Source organism: Pipra filicauda, unplaced genomic scaffold, assembly GCF_003945595.2.
Source record: "Pipra filicauda isolate LSUMZ 115617 unplaced genomic scaffold, ASM394559v2 scaffold1173_size24267_pilon, whole genome shotgun sequence".
NCBI lineage: Eukaryota > Metazoa > Chordata > Aves > Passeriformes > Pipridae > Pipra > Pipra filicauda.
In genome coordinates, this window is record NW_024103622.1 from 1 (window position 1) to 24,249 (window position 24,249).

The window sequence follows — 24,249 nt, forward strand, 5'->3', positions numbered from 1 at the left end:
AAAAAGCAGATTTTTAAGGAATAAGAAGCTTAAAAACAGGGAAAAATCGGGAATAATAAAGTCATTTCTATTCCAGGTCCATCGGTTTTTCCGGAATAATCCGGGAAAATGGGATTGGAACCACCCAAACCAGCCCTTTTCCAGGTTTTTCCCCCCCAAAATTCCCCCCGAACGCCGAAACTTTGGGATTGAAACCCACGCCGAGGTTTTTGGGAATGTTCTCCGCGGGCTCGGGAATTCGGGATGAGCTCGAGATCCCTCCGGGAAACCCAAAGAATTCCAAAGAAATCCCGAGAAAAAGCCCGACCTCTGTGTCCAAGATTCTTTTTCATTCCCGAAAATCGGCTCCTTTCCCGACTCCCGCTGGTTTAATTCCCAAAAATTCCCTAAAATCGACTCTTTCCAAACTCCTGCTGGTTTAATTCCATAAAATTCCCTAAAATTGGTTCTTTTCCAGCTCCTGCTGGTTTAATTCCCAAAAATTCCTGAAAATCAGCTCTTTCCCAACTCCCGCTGGTTTAATTCCCGAAAATTCCCTAAAATTCCTAAAAATTCCCTGAAATCAGCTCTTTTCCAGTTCCCACTAGTTTAATTCCCTAAAATTCCCCAAAATTCCTGAAAATTCCAAAAAATTCCCTGAAATTGGTTCTTTTCCAGCTCCTGCTGGTTTAATTCCCTAAAATTCCCAAAAATTCCCTAAAATCAGCTCTTTTTCACCTCCCGCTGGTTTAATTCCCTTATATTCCTGAAAATTCCCAAAAATTCACAAAAATTCCCGAAAATCATCTCTTTCCCAGCTCCTGCTGGTTTAATTCCCTAAAATTCCTGAAAATTCCCAAAAATTCATGAAAATTCCCTAAAATCGGCTCTTTCCCAACTCCTGCTGGTTTAATTCCTGAAAATTCCCGAAAATTCCCTAAAATTCCTAAAAATTCCCAAAAATTCCCTGAAATTGGCTCCTTTCCAGCTCCTGCTGGTTTAATTCCCTAAAATTCCTGAAAATTCCCTAAAATCGGCTCTTTCCCAACTCCTGCTGGTTTAATTCCCAAAAATTCCCGAAAATTCCCTAAAATCAGCTCTTTCTCACCTCCCGCTGGTTTAATTCCCTAATATTCCTGAAAATTCCCAAAAATTCCCTAAAATCGCCTCCTTTCCAACTCTTGTTGGTTTAATTCCTGAAAATTCCCGAAAATCGGCTCTTTTCCAGCTCCTGTTGGTTTAATTCCCGAAAATTCCTGAAAATTCCCGAAATTCCCAGCTCAGGCCACGAGCGGGCCTTTCCCCATTCCCTCGGCAAAGCTCCAGAATTCCAAGGAAAACGCAATTCCCACACACTCCGAGCTGCTCCTCGTTCACGAGGAAAAATCCCGGATTCGGGAATTCTGAGGCAAAGGAAAGACAGGGAATGTGTCACCTTCAGGAAAACCGGGAAAAGGGTCGGGAATCAACAGCTCCAGGGGAGGGAAAAGTCCTACCTGAAGGGCCGGGAGAAACGGGAAACACCTGGAAAAAAATGGGAATGATGGAATCACAAACAATTCCAAACCATCCAGGGGGATTTCCGGGAATGCCAAGGACGGATTTCAGGGAATGCCAAGGATGGAATTTTAGGGAATGCCAAGGAAGGATTTCTGGGAATGTCAAAGATGGATTTCAGGGAATGTCAAGGACGGATTTCAGGGAATGCCAAGGACGGATTTCAGGGAATGCCAAGGACGGATTTCAGGGAATGCCAAGGATGGATTTCAGGGAATGCCAAGGATGGATTTTAGGGAATGCCAAGGAAGGATTTCTGGGAATGTCAAAGATGGATTTCAGGGAATGCCAAGGATGGATTTCTGGGAATGTCAAGGATGGATTTCAGGGAATGCCAAGGATGGATTTCAGGGAATGTCAAGGACGGATCTCAGGGAATGTCAAAGATGGATTTCTGGGAATGTCAAGGATGGATTTCCAGGAATGTCAAGGACGGATTTCAGGGAATGCCAAGGATGGATTTTAGGGAATGTCAAGGATGGATTTTAGGGAATGCCAAGGACGGATTTCAGGGAATGTCAAGGACGGATTTCAGGGAATGCCAAGGATGGATTTTAGGGAATGCCAAGGAAGGATTTCAGGGAATGCCAAGGATGGATTTCAGGGAATGCCAAGGATGGATTTTAGGGAATGTCAAGGACGGATTTCTGGGAATGTCAAGGATGGATCGCAGGGAATGTCAAAGATGGATTTCAGGGAATGTCAAGAATGGATTTTAGGGAATGCCAAGGACGGATTTTAGGGAATGTCAAGGATGGATTTTAGGGAATGCCAAGGATGGATTTCAGGGAATGTCAAGGATGGATTTCAGGGAATGTCAAGGATGGATTTTAGGGAATGCCAAGGATGGATTTCAGGGAATGCCAAGGACGGATTTTAGGGAATATCAAGGACGGATTTCTGGGAATGTCAAGGACGGATTTTAGGGAATGCCAAGGACAGATTTTAGGGAATGCCAAGGATGGATTTCAGGGAATGTCAAGGACGGATTTCAGGGAATGCCAAGGACGGATTTTAGGGAATGCCAAGGACGGATTTTAGGGAACGTCAAGGATGGATTTCCGGGAATGCCGAGGACGGATTTCAGGGAATGCCATGGATTTAATCCCTCATTCCCATGGAAAACGGCAGGAGGTTCTGCCCATTCCCAAAATAGTTTGGGAAAAGGATCCCAAAAAAAAAACCAGGGAGAGGACAAATCCCACCGAGGTTCTGGAAGTTTGGGAATAGCAGCACATGGAAAAAGAGAGAGGGAAGAGAAGGAGAATTCCAGGAGCTGATTTTTCCCCAAAAAAAGTTGGGAGAGGCAGCCAAAGGGGTTGGGATTGGGATGGATCCGGGCCAGGCCACGGAGCAGCTGCAGATTCCCTTTGGAAAAGGAAGGAATCCAAGGAATTCGGAGGGAAGAGCAGATCCTGGAGGCACCTGGAGGGGAAGATTCCCGAAATTCCCCTCCTTTCCCAGGTGGGAATGACACGGAATTCCCGGTCAATCCAGAGGGGGGGATTTACACAGCGGGAATATTCCCAAAAAACAGGGAATCTGCTCCCCCCCACTGTGGAATTAGGGAGGAATTTGGGAATTATGGCTCCCACGGAAATTTAGGGACCTGGAAAAGGGGGCTCTGAAATCCTGGGAATGGGAAGAGATTCCAAAGAGAGGGAGATTCCTAAAAAAAACCCCATTCCCTGGGGCTGGAAAAGGGAAAGGGATCTCCAGGATAACGAGAGAATTCCCAAAATCCTCCTTTTTGGGATGTGAGAGGGGAAAAGAGATCCCACAGGGAATGTGGGGGAGGGTTTCCACACCCCCCCTTTCCTGGAATTATTCGGGAAAAAGGATTTAAAATATTGGGAAAGGGGGGTCACCTCGGTATTCCCGGGGATTTTAAATAGGGAAAAGTGATCCCAAAAAACAAGGGCATCCCAAATCCTCTCCCTCAAGACTCTGGGAGGAAAGGGGAGGATTCCCAAAATTCCCTTTCCCAGAATTATTAATGGAAAATGGATTTAAAACATTGGGAAGGGGGGGTCACTCCAATATTCCCGAGGACTTTGAGTGGGGAAAAGTGATCCCAAAAAACAAGGGCATCCCAAATCCTTTCCCTCAGGATTCTGGGAGGAAAGGGGAGGATTCCCAAAATTCCCTTTCCCAGAATTATTAAGGGAAAATGGATTTAAAACATTGGGAAGGGGGGTCACCCCAATATTCCTTGGGATTTAAAGTAGGGAAAAGTGATCCCAAAAAACAAGGGCATCCCAAATCCTCTCCCTCAGGACTCTGGGAGGAAAGGGGACAATTCCCAAAATTCCCTTTCCCAGAATTATTATGAAAAAAGGGACCTAAAACATTGGGAAGGGGGGTCACCCCAATATTCCCGAGGATTTTGAGTGGGGAAAAGTGATCCCAAAAAACAAGGGCATACCAAATCCTCTCCCTCAGGACTCTGGGAGGGTTCCCACAATTCCCTTTCCCAGAATTATTAAGGAAAAAGGGACCTAAAACATTGGGAAGGGGGGTCACCCGAATATTCCCGAGGATTTTGAGTGGGGAAAAGTGATCCCAAAAAACAAGGGCAACCTAAACCTTCTCATTCCCTCCTCTTTTGGAGGGGGGGGGGGAAGGTTCCCACAATTCCCATTCCCAAAATTTTTAGGGAAAAGGGACCTAAAACATTGGGAAGGGGGGGTCACCCCAGTATTCCCTGGGATTTTGAGTGGGGAAAAGCGATCCCAAAAATCAAGGGCACCTCTAACCCTCTCATTCGCGGCTTTGGGGGACTCCCACAACCCGCTTCCCAGAACTATTAAGGGAAAAAGGGACCTAAAACCTTGGGAATGGGAAGGGATCGCCCCCGTTCCCTCGGGAATTCTCACCCGATAAAGGCCCCCCCACACCTGGGGGGTGGCAAAGGACGCTCCGGAGAGCCCCGAAACCGCCATTAGCGAGGCTCAGGAAAGGGGCTGAAGGATCCCAAGGGCGGGAGAAGGATCCCGGGATAAGGATTCCCGGGATAAGGGGCTGGGAAAAGGAGAGGGGGGGGAAAAAATCGGGACTCACGGCAAGGGCGCGATCCCCGAGGATCCTCCGCTCCTTTCGGCCGCCGCCGGGGTAAAAGGGGGGCCGCGCGCGCCGCGCGGAGGGTTATGGGGGCGGCGCGTACCACGCGGAGGGGGGGGGGGAAAGGGGGTTCAATGAGGGGATTCAACGCGCCGAACAAATATTTCTGGGATTATCCCACTCCGGAATATGTGGAATATCCCCGCGGGGCAAGCGGGATGCGCGCAGATCCCCCTTCTGGTAGACGGTAGGTTGCGCGGCTCCCCCCCCCTTCTCTTTGGCGGGTTGGAGTCGTCCTCGCGCCGCTGGGGCGCCGGCGGGTTGTGCCACTCCGCGGGAGATGGGGGTGCGCCGCCTCACGCCGCCTCACTTCACCTCACCCCCCCCCCCCACACACACAGACACACACACGGCTTCCCTGCTTCTCCCGGGATGTTCCTCATGTTTTGCAAGGGAACGGGAAAAGGGGGAGGCCCCGCGCTGCGCGTGAGGCGCGCTGTCTCCCCCCGCTCGGTGGAACAGCCCGTGAAGGGGGCAAGCGGCGGGGGGGGGGGGGGGGGGGGGGGGGGTTGAGGGGGGAGAAGCGATGCGTTTCGCGCCCCCTTTTAGCAGAGTGGGACAACCCTCGGGCGCCGTCGGGGCTACGAGGACGAAACCAAATCGGCAAAGAATGAGGGGGGGGGGGGGGGTGAGCGGCTCTACTCGTTGTGTATGGATGGGGGTGGAGCCAGCGCATGCGGGGGGGCGGAGCAGGTACAACGCCGCCCCACCCCGGCGTCCCTCCGCGGTTATAACGCGCCCCCCATTCCCATGGACGCGGCGGCCGCTCCATGCCCGGGGGGGAGCCGGAGGAGGGCGGGGGAATGGCGGGAGGGCGGCGGGGAGGAGGAGGAGGAGGAGGAGGCAGCAGCGCATCCCCCGGGGGGGTGTCGGCGAAGATGTCGCTTCGCCGCGCCTACTCCATCAAGGACAAGCTCCAGGCCATCGAGCGGGTGAAGAAGGGCGAGCGCCAGGCGTCGGTGTGCCGGGCCTTCGGGGTGCCGGGGGGCACCCTCCGGGGCTGGCTGAAGGACGAGGCCAAGCTGCGCTGGTTCCTGGAGCAGCTCGGGGGCGAGGTGGGCACCCAACGCAAGAAGATGCGCTTGGCCAACGAGGAGGAGATCGACCGCGCCGTCTACGCCTGGTTCCTGGCGCTGCGCCAGCACGGCATCCCACTCTCCGGGCCCCTCATCCAGGCGCAGGCGGAAGCCTTCGCCCGCCAGATCTACGGGCCGGAATGTACCTTCAAGGCGAGCCACGGCTGGTTCTGGCGCTGGCAGAAGCGCCACGGCATCTCCAGCCAGCGCATCTACGGCGAGGGCGGCGCGGCCGCCGAGCCCGAGCGCGCCCCGGCCGCCCGCGCCGAGGCTGTGCCCGACGCCGGCGGCTACGGCGACGAGCAGATCTACAACGCCAACGTCACCCGGCTCTTCTGGAAGCTTCTCCCCGGCGGCGTCCCGGCGGGATCGGCGCGGCGGCGCGGCGAGCGCGTCACGGTGCTGCTGGCCGCCAACTTGACCGGCGCCCACAAGCTCAAGCCGTTGGTGGTCGGGGGGCTCCGGGATCCCGCCAGCCTCCGGCATCACAACCAGGAGAAGTTCCCGGCGTGTTACCGCTACAGCCGCGAGGCCGCGCTGGCGCCGGCGCTGCTCCGGGCGTGGTTCTTCGAGGACTTCGTGCCGGGGGTCAAGCGGTACCTGCGGCGGAGCTGCCTCCAGCAGAAGGCCGTGCTGCTGCTCAGCTCGGCGCCGAGCCGGGAGGATTCTCTGCCTCTGCAGACGCCCGACGGGTCCATCCGCGCGCTCTTCCTCTCCAAGGCTCCCGCCGGGAGCGGCTCTGCCGGAGCGGGAGGCCGGATCCCGGCGCCGCTGGAGCAGGGCGTGGTGTCGGCCTTCAAGCAGCTCTACAAGCGGGAGTTGCTGCGCTTGGCCGTGTCCTGCGGCGGCCCCGGCAGCCCCGCCGACTTCGTGAGGTCCTTCCTCCTCAAGGACATGCTGTACCTCGCCGGGCTCTCCTGGGATCTCATCCCGCCGGGAGCCATCGAGAAGTGCTGGCTCCTGGGGCTGCGCGCGGCCTTCGAGCCGCATCCCGGCGAGGAGGAGCGCGGAGAACCCCCGGGAGCGGGGCAGGAAGGAGGAGGAGGAGGGGACAGCAAAGTCTTCAGCGACCTGACCCACCTGGCAGCGCTGGCCTTCAAGCGCTTGGCTCCCGAGGAAGTGTCCGACTGGCTGCACTTGGATGACACCGCTCCGGGCACGGAGGAGGAAGAGGAGGATGGAGAAGAGGACGCAGACGAGGAAGGCGCCGAGGGCTGCAGGGTGGAGGAAGATGAGGAGGAGGAGGAAGCAGCTGGTGGCAGAGGTGGCGGGGAAGGAGGAGACCCGTTGCTTCCCACGGCTCGGGAAGCCATCCAGGGCCTGGAGACGGCGCTGCGGTGGCTGGAGGGGCAGGACCCCCGGGAAGTGGGGCCGCTGAAGCTGGTGCAGCTCCGCTCCCTCATCTCCACGGCCCAGCGGCTGCGCCGCGGCCGCAGCCCCCCCGCCTAGGCCGGGGGCTACCGCTGCCCACATCTGGGCTACCGACCGCCCCCGCTTGGCCACGGGGCCGGGGATGCCCCGTTATCCGGAGGGGACTCCCCGTTATCCGGAGGTGCCGCCCGTCCCCGCCAGGATTCCTCCTGGGGATCAGGAGGCTGTGGGTCGCAGTTTCGGGGATTGTCGGGCGCCGGCTCGCGTTCCGGGGTCGTCCCTCGCCTAAACGTGGTGAGGAGGTGCTATTTTTTACATCCCTGGGCGCTGGCACTGCCAGAAGGGGGGGGGGTGCCCCCCCAAAATTCCCCGGTCGCCCCAATCCCGTGGGGAGAAGGGGTTAGGGAGGGACCTGCTCGGTGTCACCGGGATTATTGGGGATAATATCTCGGAGCAGGGCCCAGCCAGCTGGACAGGGACCACTCCCAAGGTGCTGTAGGGCAAATATTCCAGCCTGGCAGAGGTTGGTGACGCCCTTCCCGCTGTCGAAACAAAATCCCCGTTACGCCAGGACGGTTTGGGGCCGGTTGAAGGCAACTCCGTGCACTGGATTGGGAAAGGGATGCTTGGGTGGCATCCCAGAAGCTGCAGCTCCCTGGAAAAGGTCACCACCACCATTCCCACCACAGCTGGCAACACCTGGACCACGGAGAGCTGCCGGAGCAGGTACCTCATCCCGGCATCCCCGCGGAGCCGAAGGCTCCGGGAACGGGGTGTTCCCGGGAGGTTTTGTGGGGTGGTTGGGGCTGGACGACACGTCTGGGTGAGTTTGAGGTCGGAGCAGGGAGAGCCACCTTGGAATTCTGGAGGCCTCGAGAGAGGAATTTGGCAGCTCTTGGCCCCACCTGGATGAAATTTGAGCCGGTTGAAGCCAACGACTGAAGGGAGGGGGGGGAATGAGATGAACTCCTCGGAGCTGCCCCGTGTCAGCCGGAGGGGTGGAGGTTTCTCCGTGTCTTGGTCTCCTCACTGCAGAGTTTATGGAAATTAAATGGATTTTTATTCCCACACGGAGCCTGTTGTTTGTGAACAGCCACGCGGAGCCATCCCAGGGGGGTTTGGGGTGGCCCGAGGGGGACCTCGGCGTGGGTGTGTCCCCTGGGGGTGGTTTTCTCCCAAAAAAAAAAAAAAAAAGACCCCACAAAAATGTTTTGGGGAGCTTGGGATGTGGCTGGTTTCGAGCAGGAGTTTGGGAATTCAAGGAATCCTCGGTTGTGTGACAGGAACGTCGCCGAGCTCGGCAGAAGGTGCTTGGCCTGATCCGGGGGGGTGAGACCTTCAAAGCAGGGAATGGGTTGGGTTGGAAGAGACTTTGGAATTCCAACCCCCTGCCATGGGCAGGGACACCTCCCGCTATCCCAGCTTGCTCCAACCCGGCCTTGGGCACTTCCACAGCTTCTCTGGGAATTCCATCCCAGCCCCTCCCCACCCTCCCAGCCAAGAATTCCTTCCCGATATCCCATCTAACCCTCTGGCAGTGGGAAGCCATTCCCTGTGTCCTGTGCCTCCGTCCCTCATCCCAAGTCTCTCTCCACCTCTCCTGGAGTCTCTTTAGGCCCTGGAAGGGGCTCCAAGGTCTCCCTGGAGCCTTCCCTTCTCCGGGCCGGCTCCAGCTCCGTTTCTGGTTCCTGTGGAGCTTTGCTAATTAATTAATTGGGTGCCTGGAGAAGGTTCCCACTCAGGTCATGCCTTGGCAGCACCATAAATTTGGAATCTGTGGAATCTCTCTTGGCTCGGTGCCACCAGCCTCTGGGGCAACCAAATCCTGGGGAATGGGGTCAAAGCCACAGGATCCAGAGCCTCAGCATCCAGATGTTTTCCCCAAAACCCACGTTTTGCCCAGAAAAGGCCTTTTCACCCTCAAAGCAGTTCCCAAATCAGCTGGAATGTTCATTGTATCCGTGCAGGTGCCGGCAGGCAAAGGGAACTGAATTAGGGCATGGAAAAGGTTTGGATCCTTGCTGGATAGTTTGAGTTTCCACTCCCTGGAGCTGGGAATGGGTCTAGGCTTCCATCCCATTCCCGTGGAGCCGGAGAGGGACCCGTCTGTGGGATCACGGTGGAGGTTTTTGGGTTGGTCGACTTCCTCCCTGTATTTTTTGGGAATAAAACTCTCGCGGCGCCCAGGACGGTCCCTCGTGTCCCACCGCAGGGATGTGGCCGCTCTCCCAGCTCCGGGAGGCTTCAGTTGGGATCAGCCCATCCCCAAAACCCCGGCCCTGGTGCCACACAGAGGGCACGGCGCCCGTGAGGGCGGGTGGCACCTCCATCCTCGGCGACGGCGGCGCCAACTCCATCCCTGGGGGGAGCAGAGCCGGCGTGGCACCGGCACCATCCCGGGCACCCACAGCTGGGTGGTGACCCCGTGGCGGCTCCCACACCCCCCAGGGACCGAAGGCACCACGAGGAGCCACCCATGGTTGGGTGGTGACCCCGTGGTGGCTCCCACACCCCCCAGGGACCGAAGGCACCACGAGGAGCCACCCATGGCTGGGTGGTGACCCCATGGCGGCTCCCACACCTCCCAGGGACCGAAGGCACCACAAGGAGCCACCCATGGCTGGGTGGTGACCCCATGGCGACTCCCACACCCCCCAGGGACCAAAGGCACCCGGAGGAGCCACCCATGGCTGGGTGGTGACCCCGTGGCGGCTCCCACAGCCCCCAGGGACCGAAGGCACCACGAGGAGCCACCCATGGCTGGGTGGTGACCCCATGGCGGCTCCCACACCTCCCAGGGACCGAAGGCACCAGGAGGAGCCACCCATGGCTGGGTGGTGACCCCATGGCGGCTCCCACAGCCCCCAGGGACCGAAGGCACCCAGAGGAGCCACCCATGGCTGGGTGGTGACCCCATGGCGGCTCCCACACCCCCCAGGGACCGAAGGCACCCGGAGGAGCCACCCATGGCTGGGTGGTGACCCCGTGGTGGCTCCCACAGCCCCAGGGACCAAAGGCACCCGGAGGAGCCACGTGTGCCCACGTTTATTTGCCCGCGGCCCCGCTGAGGTAACACGTGCCCGACGCCACCTTCCCAACCCCCCTCCAGCTTCTCCCAAGGGCGTTGGGATCTCCTGGAAGAGGCCGGTTTTGGTCCCCATCACCCTTTCCTGGGACAAGAGCCGGGCCAACTAGTCCTTGGCCATGTCCCAGGCGCGGTTGGTGGCCGCCTCCACGGCGTTCATGACGGTGGCCCGGAGCGCTCCCTTCTCCAGCTGGTGCAGCGCGTGGATGGTGGTGCCCCCGGGGGTGCAGACGTCCGCCCGCAGCTTTGCCGGGTGTTCCCCGGTCTCCAGCAGCATCTTGGCAGCGCCCTACGGAAAAAAGGGCACCTCCCAAACCATCCGACCCCTCCAGGAAGCGCCGGCCCGGCGAGGGATCGGCCGCCTTCTGAGGGTGGCCTCGTTTTTTGGGGGGCCAAGAAGGGGAAGGGAGGCAGGAGGGGAGGCAGAACCTCCTCTCTCACCCTCGTGGGGGTCCCAAAACCAGCAGCCCTAAAATCAGCATCCTCAAAAACAGCAATTCCAAAATCAGCAGCCCTAAAATCAGCAACCCCGAAACCAGCAATCCCCAAAACCCAACACCCCCAAAACCAGCAGCCCTAAAATCAGCATCCTCAAAACCCAACACCCCCAAAACCAGCAGCCCTAAAATCAGCATCCTCAAAACCAGCAGCCCCAAAACCAGCAGCCCCAAAAACAGCACCCTCCAAAAACAGCACCCCCAAAAACAGCACCCTAAAAAACCCAGGAACCCCAAAACCAGCATCCCAAAACCAGCAGCCCTAAAACCCAGGAGCCCCAAAACCAGCATCCCTAAAATCAGCATCCTCAAAACCAGAACCCCAAAACCATCATCCCTAAAATCAGCCTCCTCAAAAACAGCACCCCAAAAGCAGCATCCCTAAAATCAGCATCCCCAAAACCAGCACCCTAAAAAAGAAAAAACAGCACCTCCAAAACCAACACCCTCAAAACCCAGCAACCCCAAAGCCAGTGACCCCAAAACCAGGACCCCAAACCCAGCACCCCAAACCCAGCACCCTAAAAAACAGCAACTCCCAAACCAGCAACCCCTAAAACCAGCAGCCCCAAAAACAACAACCCCAAAATCAGCAACCCCCAAACCAGCTCCCCAAAACCAGGAACCCCAAACCCAGCACCCCAAAACCAGCACCATCAAAACCAGCACCCCCAAACCCAACACCTCTAAAACCAGCACCTCCAAAACCAGCACCCTAAAAACCAGTACCCCCAAACCAGCAACCCCTAACCCAGGAACCCCAAAACCCAGCAACCCCAAAACCCGGACCCCAAACCCAGCACCCTAAAAAACCCAGGAACCCCAAGCCCAGCACCCCCAACACCAGCAACCCCAAACCCAACACCTTCAAAACCAACACCCTCAAAACCGAGCACCCCAAAACCAGCACCCCAAACCCACCAACCCCAAAACCAGCACCCCCAACACCAGCACCCAAAACCAGCACCCTCAAAAACAGTGACCCCAAAATCAGCAACTCCCAAACCAGCACCCCAAAACCAAAAGCCCCAAACCCAGCAACCCCAAACCCAGCACCTGTAAAAACCGAGCAACCCCACTTAATCCAAAAAACACAAAACTCCCTCAAAAACTCAACAAACCCACCAACCCGAAAAACCCAACACCCTCAAAACCCAACACCCTCAAAACCCAACACCCCAAAACCAGCACTCCAAACCCAGCAACCCCAAAACCAGCACCCCAAAACCAGCACCCCCAAAACCAGCAACCCCAAACCCAACACCCTCAAAACCAACACCCTCAAAACCCAGCACCCCAAAACCAGCACCCCAAGCCCAGCACCCTAAAACACCCAGGAACCCCAAACTCAGCAACCCAAACCCAACACCCTCAAAACCCAGCACCCCAAAACCAGCACCCCAAACCCACCAACCCCAACACCAGCAACCCAAAACCAGCAACCCCTAAAACCAGCACCCTCAAAAAGAGCGACCCCAAATCAGCAACTCCCAAACCAGCATCCCAAAAACAAAAGCCTCAAACCCAGCAACCCCAAACCCAACACCCTCAAAACCCAGCACCCCAAACCCAGCACCCCCAAAACCAGCAACCCCAAACCCAACACCCTCAAAACCAATACCCTCAAAACCCAGCACCCCAAAACCAGCACCCTAAAAAACCCAGGAACCCCAAACCCAGCAACCCAAACCCAGCACCCCCAACACCAGCAACCCCAAAACCAGTAACCCCTAAAACCAGCACCCTCAAAAACAGCGACCCCAAAATCAGCAACTCCCAAACCAGCACCCCAAAACCAAAAGCCCCAAACCCAACACCCTCAAAACCAGTACCCCAAAACCAGCACCCCAAAACCAGCAACCCCAAAACCAGCAACCCCAAAACCCAGGAACCCCAAAACCAAAAGCCCCAAGACCAGCAACCCCAAAACCAGTTAAATCAAAACCAGCACCCCAAAAGCAGCACCCTGAAAAACAGCAACCCCAAAACCAGCACCCCTTAACCAACACCATCAAAACCAACCCCAAAACCGACACCCTCAAAACCCAGCACCCCAAACCCAGCACCCTAAAAACCAGTACCCCCAAACCAGCAATCCCAAACCCAGCACCCTAAAAACCAGCAACCACAAACCCAGCAACCCAAACCCAGCACCCCCAACACCAGCAACCCCAACACCAGCAACCCCAAAACCAAAAGCCCCAAGACCAGCAACCCCAAACCCAGCAACCCCTAAAACCAGCACCCTCAAAAACAGCGATCCCAAAATCAGCAATCCCGAAACCAGCACCCCAAAACCAAAAGCACTAAGACCAGCAACCCCAAAACCAGCACCCCAAACCCAGCACCTCAAAACCAGCACCTCAAAACCAGCACCCCTTAACCAACACCCTCAAAAACAACACCCCCAAAACCAGCAATCCCAACCCCAGCACCCCAACCCCAGCACCCCAAAAGCAGCACCTCCTCCCTCGCCCCGACGGACATCGTGGAGCCCAGGGCTGGGCGGGAAGCGCGGGAAAGGCGGGAAGGGAATGGGAAAGGCGGGAAGGGAACGGGAAAGGTGGGAAGGGAATGGGAAAGGTGGGAAGGGAACGGGAAAGGCGGGAAGGGAGCGGGAAAGGCGGGAAGGGAACGGGAAAGGCCGGAAGGGAGCGGGAAAGGCGGGAAGGGAACGGGAAAGGCAGGAAGGGAATGGGAAAGGTGGGAAGGGAGCAGGAAAGGTGGGAAGGGAACAGGAAAGGCGAGAAGGGAGTGGGAAAGGCAGAAAGGGAATGGGAAAGGCGGGAAGGGAACGGGAAAGGTGGGAAGGGAACGGGAAAGGTGGGAAGGGAACAGGAAAGGCCAGAAGGGAGCAGGAAAGGCAGGAAGGGAATGGGAAAGGCGGGAAGGGAGCAGGAAAGGCGGGAAGGGAACAGGAAAGGCGGGAAGGGAGCAGGAAAGGCGGGAAGGGAGCAGGAAAGGCGGGAAGGGAGCAGGAAAGGCGTAAGGTGAGCAGGAAGGCGGGAAGGGAAAACCACAGCCTCCGAGTTCCCGACTCACCAGCAGCCGTCGGCCGCAGCTATCCCGTCCACGGCCAAGGCTCCCGGCATTTCCCGATCTTCACCGCGCCCTCAGCCCAAGGCTTCGGCAAACAGATACCCTGGGGGGGGACAACGGGACTCCGGGTGAGCCGGGGGGCGAGGATATCCCCCCCCCCATCCCGACGGGGTGGGATTCCGCCCCGCGCTCACGTAGCCACAGCAGCGTAGCCGGTATCTAGCGTGTGGGATGTCTAAATGTTAGGATTCGGGAACTCCGCCGCAGAGCCCGCAGGACGCCAGGAAGGGTTTCTCTCAGGAGAGCCGATTCCTTGTCCGGCGCATAGATTGCCCCGGAGAAGACCATGGCGCCCAAGCCTGCACCACGCACGCAGGTTTGGGCATCAGCCGGAAGCAACCTTCGTCCAGGAGCGGAGCAGCTGCGAGAGACGGGATTGAAGAAGGGGGAACGGCAAACCGGAAGGGACCCAAAGTGTCCGGACACCAGAGGGGCTGGGGATAATGGGGAGGTGGGGAGGTAGCGGGGGGAGGAACAGGTGGGACAAGGCCGCGGGTGCGTTCCTCTGTGGGCCGGGGAAAGGAGAGGAAAAGAAGAAAAAGGAAGAAGGAGAAGGAGAAGGAGAAGGAGAAGGAGAAGGAGAAGGAGAAGGAGAAGGAGAAGGAGAAGGAGAAGGAGAAGGAGAAGGAGAAGGAGAAGGAGAAGGAGAAGGAGAAGGAGAAGGAGAAGGAGGAGAAAGAGAAGGAGAAGGAGGAAGAATGGAGGGAGGAAAAGGAGGAGAAGGAAAACGAGAAGAGGACAAGGAGAAGAGAAAGAAGCAGGAGAGGAGGAGAAGGAAAAGGAGAGGAGAATGAGAGATGGAGAAGGAGAAAATGAGAAGAGAAGGAGAGAAGAAGGAGGAGGAGAAGGAAGAAAAGGAGACAGAGGAGGAGAAGGAGAAGGAGGAGGAGGAGGAGAAGGAGGAGAAGGAGGAGGAGGAGGAGGAGGAGGAGAAGAGGAGGAGGAGGAGGAGAAGGAGGCTCACCCTCTGCAGTGTCTGGATGGTGACTCCGGCCACCAGGGAGACCACGATGTGGTGGGTGCCCACGGCAGGCCGGATCTCCTCCAGGACCCCCGGGAGCACGTGGGGTTTGGTGGCCAGGAAGACCAGGGTGCTCCTCTGCACCACCTCCAGGTTGCAGTGCGTGGTCCTGCACCCCAACTCCTGCCCACGGGACAGGGAGAGGTGTCACAGCCCTAAAAGCAGCACCTCAAAACCCATCAATCCCAAAAACCAGCAACCCCAAGCCAGCAGCCTAAAAACCAGCAGCCCCAAACTGGCACCCTAAAAACCAGCATCCCCCAAACTATCAACCCCCAAAGCAGCACCCTGAAACCCAGCATCCCCCAAAACAGCAATCCCAAAATCAGCAACCCCAAACCAGCAGCGTAAAAATCGGCAACCCCAAAACCAGCACCTCAAAACCCATCAACCTCAGCATCAACCCCTTAACCAGCACCCTAAAAATCAGCATCCCTCAAACCAGCATTCCTAAAATCAGCATCCCTAAAACCCAGCACCCCAAACCAGCATCCTAAAAATCAGCAACCCCAAAACCCAGCACCCTAAACCCAGCATCCTAAAAATAAGCAACCCAAAAACCCAGCACCCTAAACCAGCAAACAACCCAAAAACCCAGTAACCCCAAATCAGCAACCCCAAAACCAGCACCGCAAACCCAGCACCTCCAAAACCCCAAAACCAGCAATTCCTGAATCAGCAACCCCAAAACCAGCACCCTAAACCCAGCAACCCCAAAAACCCAGTAACCCCAAAATGAGCAACCCCAAAACCAGCACCCTAAACCCAGCAACCCCAAACCCAGTAACCCCAAAATCAGCAACCCCAAAACCCAGTAACCCCCAAATCAGCAACCCAAAACCCCCAAAACCCCAAAACACAGTAACCCCCAAATCAGCAACCCCAAAACCCCAAACCCCCAAAACCAGTAATCCCGAAATCAGCACCCTCAAAACCAGCCCCCTAAAAAAGAGCACCCCCAAAAACCAGCCCCCCCAAACCCAGCCCCCCTGGACACGGATGTAGGGACACAGCTCGGGGTCCTGTGCCTGGATCTCACCCAGATCCGGGAAGGATGAGCCAAAGGGGTGGGAAAAGGGGGAAAAGGCCCCACTCACCCTCCAAGCTTCCAGGTTTTTATCGGAGGGAGCGCTGGCCAGGATGTTGCCGGCCGGGACCTTCCCTTGGGATACGCAGGGACAGGGGCAGGATTAGGGTCCTGAGCACCCAGGGCGGCCCCAGGGTGGTGGGGACCCCCCCCCCGAGCTCCACAGGGATGTGATTCCCTCCCCCAGTCCCTGCAGGATCCCAGTGGGATTAAAGGGGGATGGGGATGGATCCTGCTGGGAACACCACGGGGACAATCAGGGACACCCGGGGAGGAGGGAAGGGCTGTGGCCCCACTGTCTGTGGGGCAGGGACAGCAGGGAGGGGGCAGGACAGAGATGTCCCCATGTCCCTGCACTGATCTGTGGGACAGGGACACCAGGAAGAGCAGGGATCCCGGGAGAGGGGCAGGACAGGGATGTCCCCATGTCCCCACTGATCTGTGGGACAGGGACACCAGGGAGGGGGCAGGACAGGGATGTCCCCATGTCCCCACATCCCCACACTGTTTTATAGGACAGGGACACCAGGGAGGGGGCAGGACAGGGATGTCCCCATGTCCCTGCACTGATCTGTGGGACAGGGACACCAGGGAGGGGGCAGGACAGGGATGTCCCCATGTCCCCACTGATCTGTGGGGCAGGGACACCAGGGAGGGGGCAGGACAGGGATGTCCCCATGTCCCCACTGATCTGTGGGACAGGGACACCAGGGAGGGGGCAGGACAGGACTATCCCCATGTCCCCACATCCCCACACTGTTTTATAGGACAGGGACACCAGGGAGGGGGCAGGACAGGGATGTCCCCATGTCTCCACACTGATCTGTGGGACAGGGATCCCAGGAAGAGCAGGGACCCAGGAGAGGGGCAGAACAGGACTGTCTCCATGTCCCTGCACTCATCTGTGGGATGGGAACACCAGGGAGAGCAGGGATTTTGGGAGAGGGGCAGGACAGGGATGTCCCCATGTCCCCACTGACCTGTGGGACAGGGAAAGCAGGGATTCCAGGGGAATAGGACAGGACAGGACTGTCCCCATGTCCCCACACTGTTTTATAGGACAGGGACACCAGGGAGGGGGTAGGACAGGACTGTCCCCATGTCCCTGCACTGATCTGTGGGACAGGGACACCAGGGAGGGGGCAGGACAGGGATGTCCCCATGTCCCTGCACTGATCTGTGGGACAGGGATCCCAGGAAGAGCAGAGACCCAGGAGAGGGGCAGGACAGGGATGTCCCCATGTCCCCGCACTGATCTGTGGGACAGGGATCCCAGGAAGAGCAGGGATCCCGGGAGAGGGGCAGGACAGGGATGTCCCCATGTCCCCGCACTGATCTGTGGGACAGGGATCCCAGGAAGAGCAGGGATCCCAGGAGAGGGGCAGGACAGGGATGTCCCCATGTCCCCGCACTGATCTGTGGAACAGGGATCCCAGGAAGAGCAGGGACCCCGGGAGAGGGACAGGTCGGGGCTGTCCCCATGTCCCTCCACTGGAGGTCAGGGACGCAGAGGAGGGACCACGAGCAGGTTGTCCCCATGTCCCTGAACGGGAGGACACAGCCCCGGGGGAGGGCAGGGACTCTAGTGAGGGGGACAGGGCTGTCCCCATGTCCCCTCCCCTCTCGGTGGATCAGGGACCACCCAGATCCCCCGGGGAGGTTCCAGACCAGGATTGTCCCCATGTCCTCTCCCCTCTCCGTGGATCAGGGACCCCCCAAATCCCTCGGGGAGGTTCCAGACCAGGGCTGTCCCCATGTCCCCATGTCTCCCCTCCGTGTGTCAGGGACCCCTCAGGCCCCCCGGGGAGGTTCCAGACCAGGATTGTCCCCATGTCCCTGTACTGAAGGTCAGAGACCCTGGGGATGGCAGGGACCCCGAGGGAGGTTCCAGACCAGGCCTGTCCCCATGTCCCCTCCCACCTCCGTGGATGAGAGACCCCCCAGATCCCCCGTGGAGGTGCCAGACCAGGCCTGGGGGACAGGGACCGCGGGGAGGGGGACAGGACAGGGCTGTCCCCATATCCCCTCCACTCCCGTGGATCAGGGACCACCCAGATCCCCCGGGGAGGTTCCAGACCAGGACTGTCCCATGTCCCCTCCCCTCTCGGTGGATCAGGGACTTCCCAAAACCCCCGGGCAGGAGCCAGACCAGGATTGTCCCCATGTCCCTGTACTGAAGGTCGGAGACCCTGGGGATGGCAGGGACCCCGAGGGAGGGGCCAGACCAGGTCTGTCCCCATGTCCCCTCCCCTCCCCGGGGATCAGGGACCCCCCAAATCCCCCGGGGAATTTCCAGACCAGGATTGTCCCCATGTCCCTGTACTGAAGGTCGGAGACCCTGGGGATGGCAGGGACCCCGAGGGAGGGGCCAGACCAGGCCTGTCCCCATATCCCCATGTCCCCTCTCCGTGTGTCAGGGACCCCTCAGGCGCCCCGGGGAGGTTCCAGACCAGGCCTGTCCCCATGTCCCCTCCCACCCCCGTGGATGAGAGACCCCCCAGATCCCCCGTGGAGGTGCCAGACCAGGACTGGGGGACAGGGACCGCGGGGAGGGGGACAGGATAGGGCTGTCCCCATGTCCCCTCCCATTTCCGTGGCACGGGACCCCCCCCAGTTCCCCCCGGTGAGGGACCAGTGCAGGACTCTCCCCACGTCCCCACGTCCCCTCCCCGTGGGTCAGTGACCCGCCACATCCCCAGACCGGGACTGTCCCCATGTCCCCTCCCCGTGTGACAGCGACACGCGGAGGCAAGAGGAGGGAGGGTCTGTCCCCACGCCCCCTCCCCTCCCCGTGTTTGAGGGTCCCCCCTGACCCCCCGAGCCTCCCCGGGCCGTACCCGCCTGCAGGAGCCCCCGGGCGAGCCCCCCGGCCATCCTCCCCGCGCCCACGAACCCGACCCACAGCGGCGGCTCCTCCATCGCCCCCGGCCCGCCGCGGGACACGCCCCCTCGCAGAGACCACGCCCACACCGCCCCGCCCACCACATGGCCCCGCCCGCCCCGCCCCTCCCTCCTATTGGCTGAACCGCCTATAAAGGGGCGCGGCTTAGCCGAGGGGGGGATCTGCGCAGGCGCGCGGCCGCCACGTGGTTGGTTGGGGGGGTCCTGAGGGGGGTCCCCGACGGGTCGCGATATGTCCCCACCCCCCCAGGGTGCTCGGCGGAGCCCTCGGGACATCTGGGAATTGCGGGGGGGGTCACTCGGTGGGGTGGGACCCCCAAATTTGTCCGTGGGGGCGCGGGGGGGTTTCCCGCCCTCTTCTCCCCACGGGACCCCGCCGGCACCCCTGGGACTATGGGAAGGTCCCCCAAATTTGGGACGGGGGTCCCACAGTTTGTCCGTGGGCTTGGGGGAGTTTCCCACCCTCTTCTCCTTAGAGGACCCCCTATGGGCACCCCTGGGACTATGGGGGGGTCCCCTCAAGTTGGGTGGGTCCCTCAAATTTGGGGTGGGGAAGTCCCCCAAATTTGTCCATGGATGTGCTCCCCACTCCAAGGTGTTTCCCACCCCCTTCTCCCCATAGGACCCCCATCGGCACCCCTGGGACTATGGGGGTCCCCTCAGTGGGGTGGGTCTCCCAAATTTGGGGTGGGGACATCCCCAAATTGTCCATCGATTTTGGTGGGGGGGGTGTTTCCCGCCCTCTTCTTCCCATAGGACCCCCTTGGGCACCCCTGGGACTATGGGGGGGTCCCCCAAATTTGGGACAGGGGTCCCACAGTTCGTCCGTGGGCGCAGGGGGGGTTCCCACCCTCTTCTCCCCACAGGACACTGCCGGCACCCCTGGGACTATGGGGGGGTCCCCTCAGGTTGGATGGGTCCCTCAAATTTGAGGTGGGGAAGTCCCCAAATTTGTCCATGGATGTGCTCCCCACTCCAAGGTGTTTCCCACCCCCTTCTCCCCACAGGACCATCATCGGCACCCCTGGGACTATGGGAGGGTCCCCTCAGTGGGATTGGTCCCCCCAAATTCGGGGTAGGGGGTCCCAAAATTTGTCCCTGGATCTGAGGGGCTTCTCCCAACCTTCTTCTCCCCACAGGACCCCCCCATTCCCACGATGCTGCCCTGGAGCTCCCGGGCTCTGCTGCTCCTCTGCGCCGGGATTTTGGGGGGGCTGGGCCTCGCTGCCCCCTCAGAGGAGGTGGGGACCCTCCCCCAGGGAACTGGGGACCCCCTCAAGACACCACAGGTGACAACCAGTGCCAGGATGAAGCCCCAGCCCGGGAGGTGTCACCCCTGGACTCCTGTCACCATCCAGGGTGGGACCCCCCCCCCGGCTGGGAAATGGGGGTTCCTGGGACCCCCCCACCCCAGGCCTCGCCTTGCTCGGTGTGGGGGTGTTTTTTGGGGCGTGAAGGTCAAGTTCTGGGGCGGTTCTCACACTCTTTTTCGTATTTTTCACCCCAAATTCCCCCCTTTCTGGGCCCCCACCCTGCGCTGGGAGCACCCCGGGGGGCTGAGGGCTCGTTTTGGGGTGTCCGTGGGCACCTCCCTGGGGGATGGGGGGGGTTTGGGGTCACCCCCCGTCACCAACTTCCTGAATATTCCCCACAGGAGGAGCTGGGGGAGACCTGGATGAGGCTGGCGCTGGATGAGACCCCCGTGGTCCAGCTCCTGGAGGACGTCGCCCACCTGATGGGTACGAGCTGGCTCTGGAATGCTGAGACATCCCCCTGGGTTTGGGATTGATCCAAGGGTGCTGAGACATCCCCATATCCCACCTTGGGATTGATCCAGGGATACTGAGACATCCCCATATCCCACCTTGGGATTGATCCAGGGATGCTGAGACATCCCCTGCCTTGGGATTCATCCAAGGAATTCTGAGACATCCCTATATCCCACCTTGGGATTGATCCAAGGCTGCTGAGAATCCCCCTGGATTTGGGATTGATCCAAGGCTGCTGAGACATCCCCCTGTCCCACTTTGGGATTGATCCAAGGATGCTGAGACGTCCCCATATCCCACCTTGAGATTGATCCAAAGATGTTGAGAATTCCCCATATCCCACTTTGGGATTAATCCAGACATGCTGAGACATCCCCTTGTCCCACTTTGGGATTAATCCAAGGATGCTGAGACATCCCCATATCCCACCTTGGGATTGATCCAAGGATGCTGAGACATCCCCTGCCTTGGGATTGATCCAAGGAATTCTGAGACATCCCCATATCCCACCTTGGGATTGATCCAAGGATGCTGAGACATCCCCCTGGGTTTGGGATTGATTCAAGGATTTTGAGAATCCCCCTGGATTTGGGATTGATCCAAGGATTTTGAGAATCCCCCTGGATTTGGGATTGATCCAAGGATGCCGAGACATCCCCCTGGGTTTTGGGTTGATCCAAGGATGCTGAGAATCCCCCTGTCCCACCTTGGGATTGATCCAACCTCTTATCCCTCCTCCACAGGGAATGGGAGCAGCCGGGGGGCCGCAGAGCTCCGGGAAGGACACCGGGTTTTCCCATCCCATCTCCCTCAGGAGCAGGAAAGACCTCGGGATGTTCATCCCCGACGAGGTGGGAACCCAGCAAACCCCATTCCCAGCTTTTTTCACTTTCCCAGGCTCATCCCACCACCGTATCCATCTTTCCCACCCGCAGAGAGTGCCCTGGTCCTTCGGGAGGTGATGGAGAAGCTGCAGAGGCTCAACCAGAGCCTGGAGCTGATGTTGGAGGCCTTGGAGGACACACAGAGCCGGCTGGAAAACCACCTGGAGCGCCTCAAGGCCGTTCCCAACCCGGATGGTGAGCGGGAATAGGGGCTGGAGCGCGGATGGGAGCCGGTGGGTGCCAATTCCAGGTTTTTCCATCTCATCCCACAGGTCAGAGCCCAAGTGCCACCTCCACCTTCATCCCACCTGGCTCCTACTCAGTGCTGCTGGTTCTTCTCCTGGTGCTGGCGCTGCTCTGGCTGATCCTCCTCCTCCTCTGCCTTTTCCTGGCTTCCAGTGCCCTCGGAATCCCGGAGCTCTCCGCTCTCCTGGCCCTTGCTGTGGCAGGTGGGGACGGGTGTGGGGACGCCTGGATGGGGACACACCACCCTGGGGGTGCTCTGCCCTCTCCCACCCTCCTGTTGTCCTGCAGGACAGCAGCTGGTGGCATCCAGAGGGATCCGGCCAGCGGTTTCCCGGGAAAAAATCCCTCACCGGCTCACCTCCACCCCGGAGAGGTAGGAGAGGGTTGAGGGGGTGGGCGTGGCACCCTTGGGAGCTGGTGGGACCTGTCCTGGGCATTCCACCCTGGGTGTGCCATCCTGGAAGTCCCATCCTGGAGCCACCTGGCAGAGGTTCCCGGGAAGGGACAGGACACACCTTGATGGCTTTCCCATGGATTTTGGGCACCTCATCCCAGCTCCCTGCCCTGTTTCTGCTTGGATGTCTCCTCCCAGATGTCCCATCCTGGAGCCACCTGGCAGAGGTTCCTGGGAAGGGACAGGACACATCCTGGTGGCTTTCCTATGGATTTTGGACACCTATTTCTGCTTGAGTGTCCCACCCTGGATGTCCCATCCTGAGTGTTCCATCTTTGGTGTCTTGTCCTTGGTGTCCCATCCTGGAACCATCTGGCAGAGGTTCCCAGGAAGGGACAGGTCACACCTTGATGGCTTTCCTATGGATTTTGGGCACCTATTTGTGCTTGGGTGCCCCGTGCTTGGGTGCCCCGTGCTTGGGTGCCCCGTGCTTGGGTGCCCCGTGCTTGGGTGCCCCATCCTGGATGCCCCATCCTGGAGCCTCCTGGCAGAGGTTCCCAGGAAGGGACAGGAGACACCTCCATTGTCCACCTTGATGGACATCTTGGTGGCTTCCCTACGGATTTGGGGCACCTCATCCCAGCTCCCTGCCCTGTTCCTGCTGGGAGAAGGGGGTGGAGAGGCTGGAGAGCTGCTCACAGACCATCATGGTGGTGACATAGGAGCCGATTGTCCTTCTTCCCATGCAGGGAATGCGACCTGGAGCTGCTCCAGGAGGAGCTGGACAGGATGGAGATGAGCTGCGTGCAAGGTGACCACGCTGTGGGAGATGTGGGGATCCAGGACACAGATCCAACACCCTGGCGTGTCCCCCCCCATCCAGTGTCCCCATCCAGTGTCATCCCAGAGCGTCCCCAAGCTCTGCCAGGGCACGTGGCACCATTCCAAGTGCCCCCAACCTCCGCCTGGAGCACTGGGAGGTGTCTCCATGTTCTTCCAGAGCCCTCGCACCTGGAGCAGCCCCAGGACATTCCCGGCTCCGTAGGATGGGTGTCACCTGTTCCTGGTGGCCGGAGGACAACGCGGAGCTCGCGTGGGGTAAGTGGTGCTGGATGGGATGTCCCCAAATTGGGGTTGTCCCTCAAAAACCTGCTCTTCGGGAATGGGTTTTGGTTACGGAATCAAGGGATGGGTTTGGGGATTTGGGAGTGGATTTTGGTCAGGGAATCATAGGATGGGATTGGGGATTGGGAATGGATTTGGGAATGGATTTTGGTCACAGAATCATGGGATGGGTTTGGGGATTGGGAATGGATTTCGGTCAGGGAATCATGAGATGGGATTGGGGATTGGGAATGGATTTGGGAATGGATTTTGGTCAGGGAATCATGGGATGGGATTGGGGATTTGGGAGTGGATTTTAGTCATGGAATCAGGGGATGAGATTGGGGATTTGGGAATGGATTTTGGTCATAAAATCATAGGATGGGTTTGGGGATTTGGGAGTGGATTTTGGCCACAGAATCACCGGATGGGTTTGGGGATTTGGGAATGGATTTTGTTCAGGGAATCAGGGGATGAGTTTGGGGATTTGGGAATGGATTTTGGTCATAAAATAATGGGATGGGTTTGAGGATTTGGGAGCAGATTTTGGTCAGGGAATCATGGGATGGGTTTGGGGATTTGGGAGTGGATTTTGGCCACAGAATCACAGGATGGGTTGGAAGGGCCTCCTAAACCCTTTTTTCCCCACCAGGCGACGCCGGAGCCGGTCACGGACACCAGGAAGCGCCGGGAGCCCAATCCCTGCATCCCGAGGGCCACCACGTGAGCTCCGACCACCCGGGCCGTCCCTTCCCCAGGGCCTGGTGTCACCCCAGCGTGGGCTGTGGCCTCCTGGGGGGGCTGACGGGCGTGTCCCCTGCAGGTCCCTGCTGTCCCCACGCTCCCTGTGCCGGGCGCTCACCAGGGCCGGGCAGCGATGCCGGAAGAAAGCCATTCCCGGGAAGGACTTGTGCCACATCCACGCCTCCGGCAGCAGCTCGGCCATGGATTCATCCCCTGCTTTTGACCCTCCACCCCCTCCCTGAGGGCTTTTAAAACCCCTTTCTTCTTTTTTTTTTTTTTGCTCTCCCAGATCCTGGCGGGGAATACGTGGATGCC

General features: G+C 58.8%; 3 protein-coding genes across 3 annotated transcripts; 2 read left to right on the forward strand and 1 right to left on the reverse strand.

The window, feature by feature from the left end:
- Positions 1–5,477: 5,477 nt before the first annotated feature.
- TIGD5 (tigger transposable element derived 5) lies at positions 5,478–8,171 on the forward strand. Its single transcript, XM_027722772.2, has one exon. The coding sequence runs from the start codon at positions 5,535–5,537 to the stop codon at positions 7,179–7,181; it is 1,647 nt and encodes a 548-aa protein (XP_027578573.2). The 5' UTR covers positions 5,478–5,534; the 3' UTR covers positions 7,182–8,171.
- A 2,025-nt stretch (positions 8,172–10,196) lies between these two features.
- LOC113988836 (pyrroline-5-carboxylate reductase 3) lies at positions 10,197–18,827 on the reverse strand. The gene is given in 10 exon segments (XM_039385286.1): positions 10,197–10,477; positions 11,871–11,875; positions 13,735–13,827; positions 13,915–14,011; positions 14,013–14,078; positions 14,081–14,119; positions 14,122–14,145; positions 14,749–14,928; positions 15,903–15,967; positions 18,730–18,827. Coding segments are annotated over 10 exon segments (834 nt in total). The 5' UTR covers positions 18,812–18,827; the 3' UTR covers positions 10,197–10,294.
- Positions 18,828–19,704: 877 nt separating this feature from the next.
- Positions 19,705–24,186, forward strand: LOC113988835 (protein brambleberry-like). Its single transcript, XM_039385277.1, has 10 exons — positions 19,705–20,034; positions 20,448–20,532; positions 21,306–21,413; positions 21,498–21,641; positions 21,719–21,895; positions 21,981–22,065; positions 22,836–22,951; positions 23,087–23,184; positions 23,843–23,913; positions 24,014–24,186. The coding sequence occupies exons 1-10, from the start codon at positions 19,951–19,953 to the stop codon at positions 24,174–24,176; spliced, it is 1,131 nt and encodes a 376-aa protein (XP_039241211.1). The 5' UTR covers positions 19,705–19,950; the 3' UTR covers positions 24,177–24,186.
- The last annotated feature ends 63 nt before the right edge of the window (positions 24,187–24,249 follow it).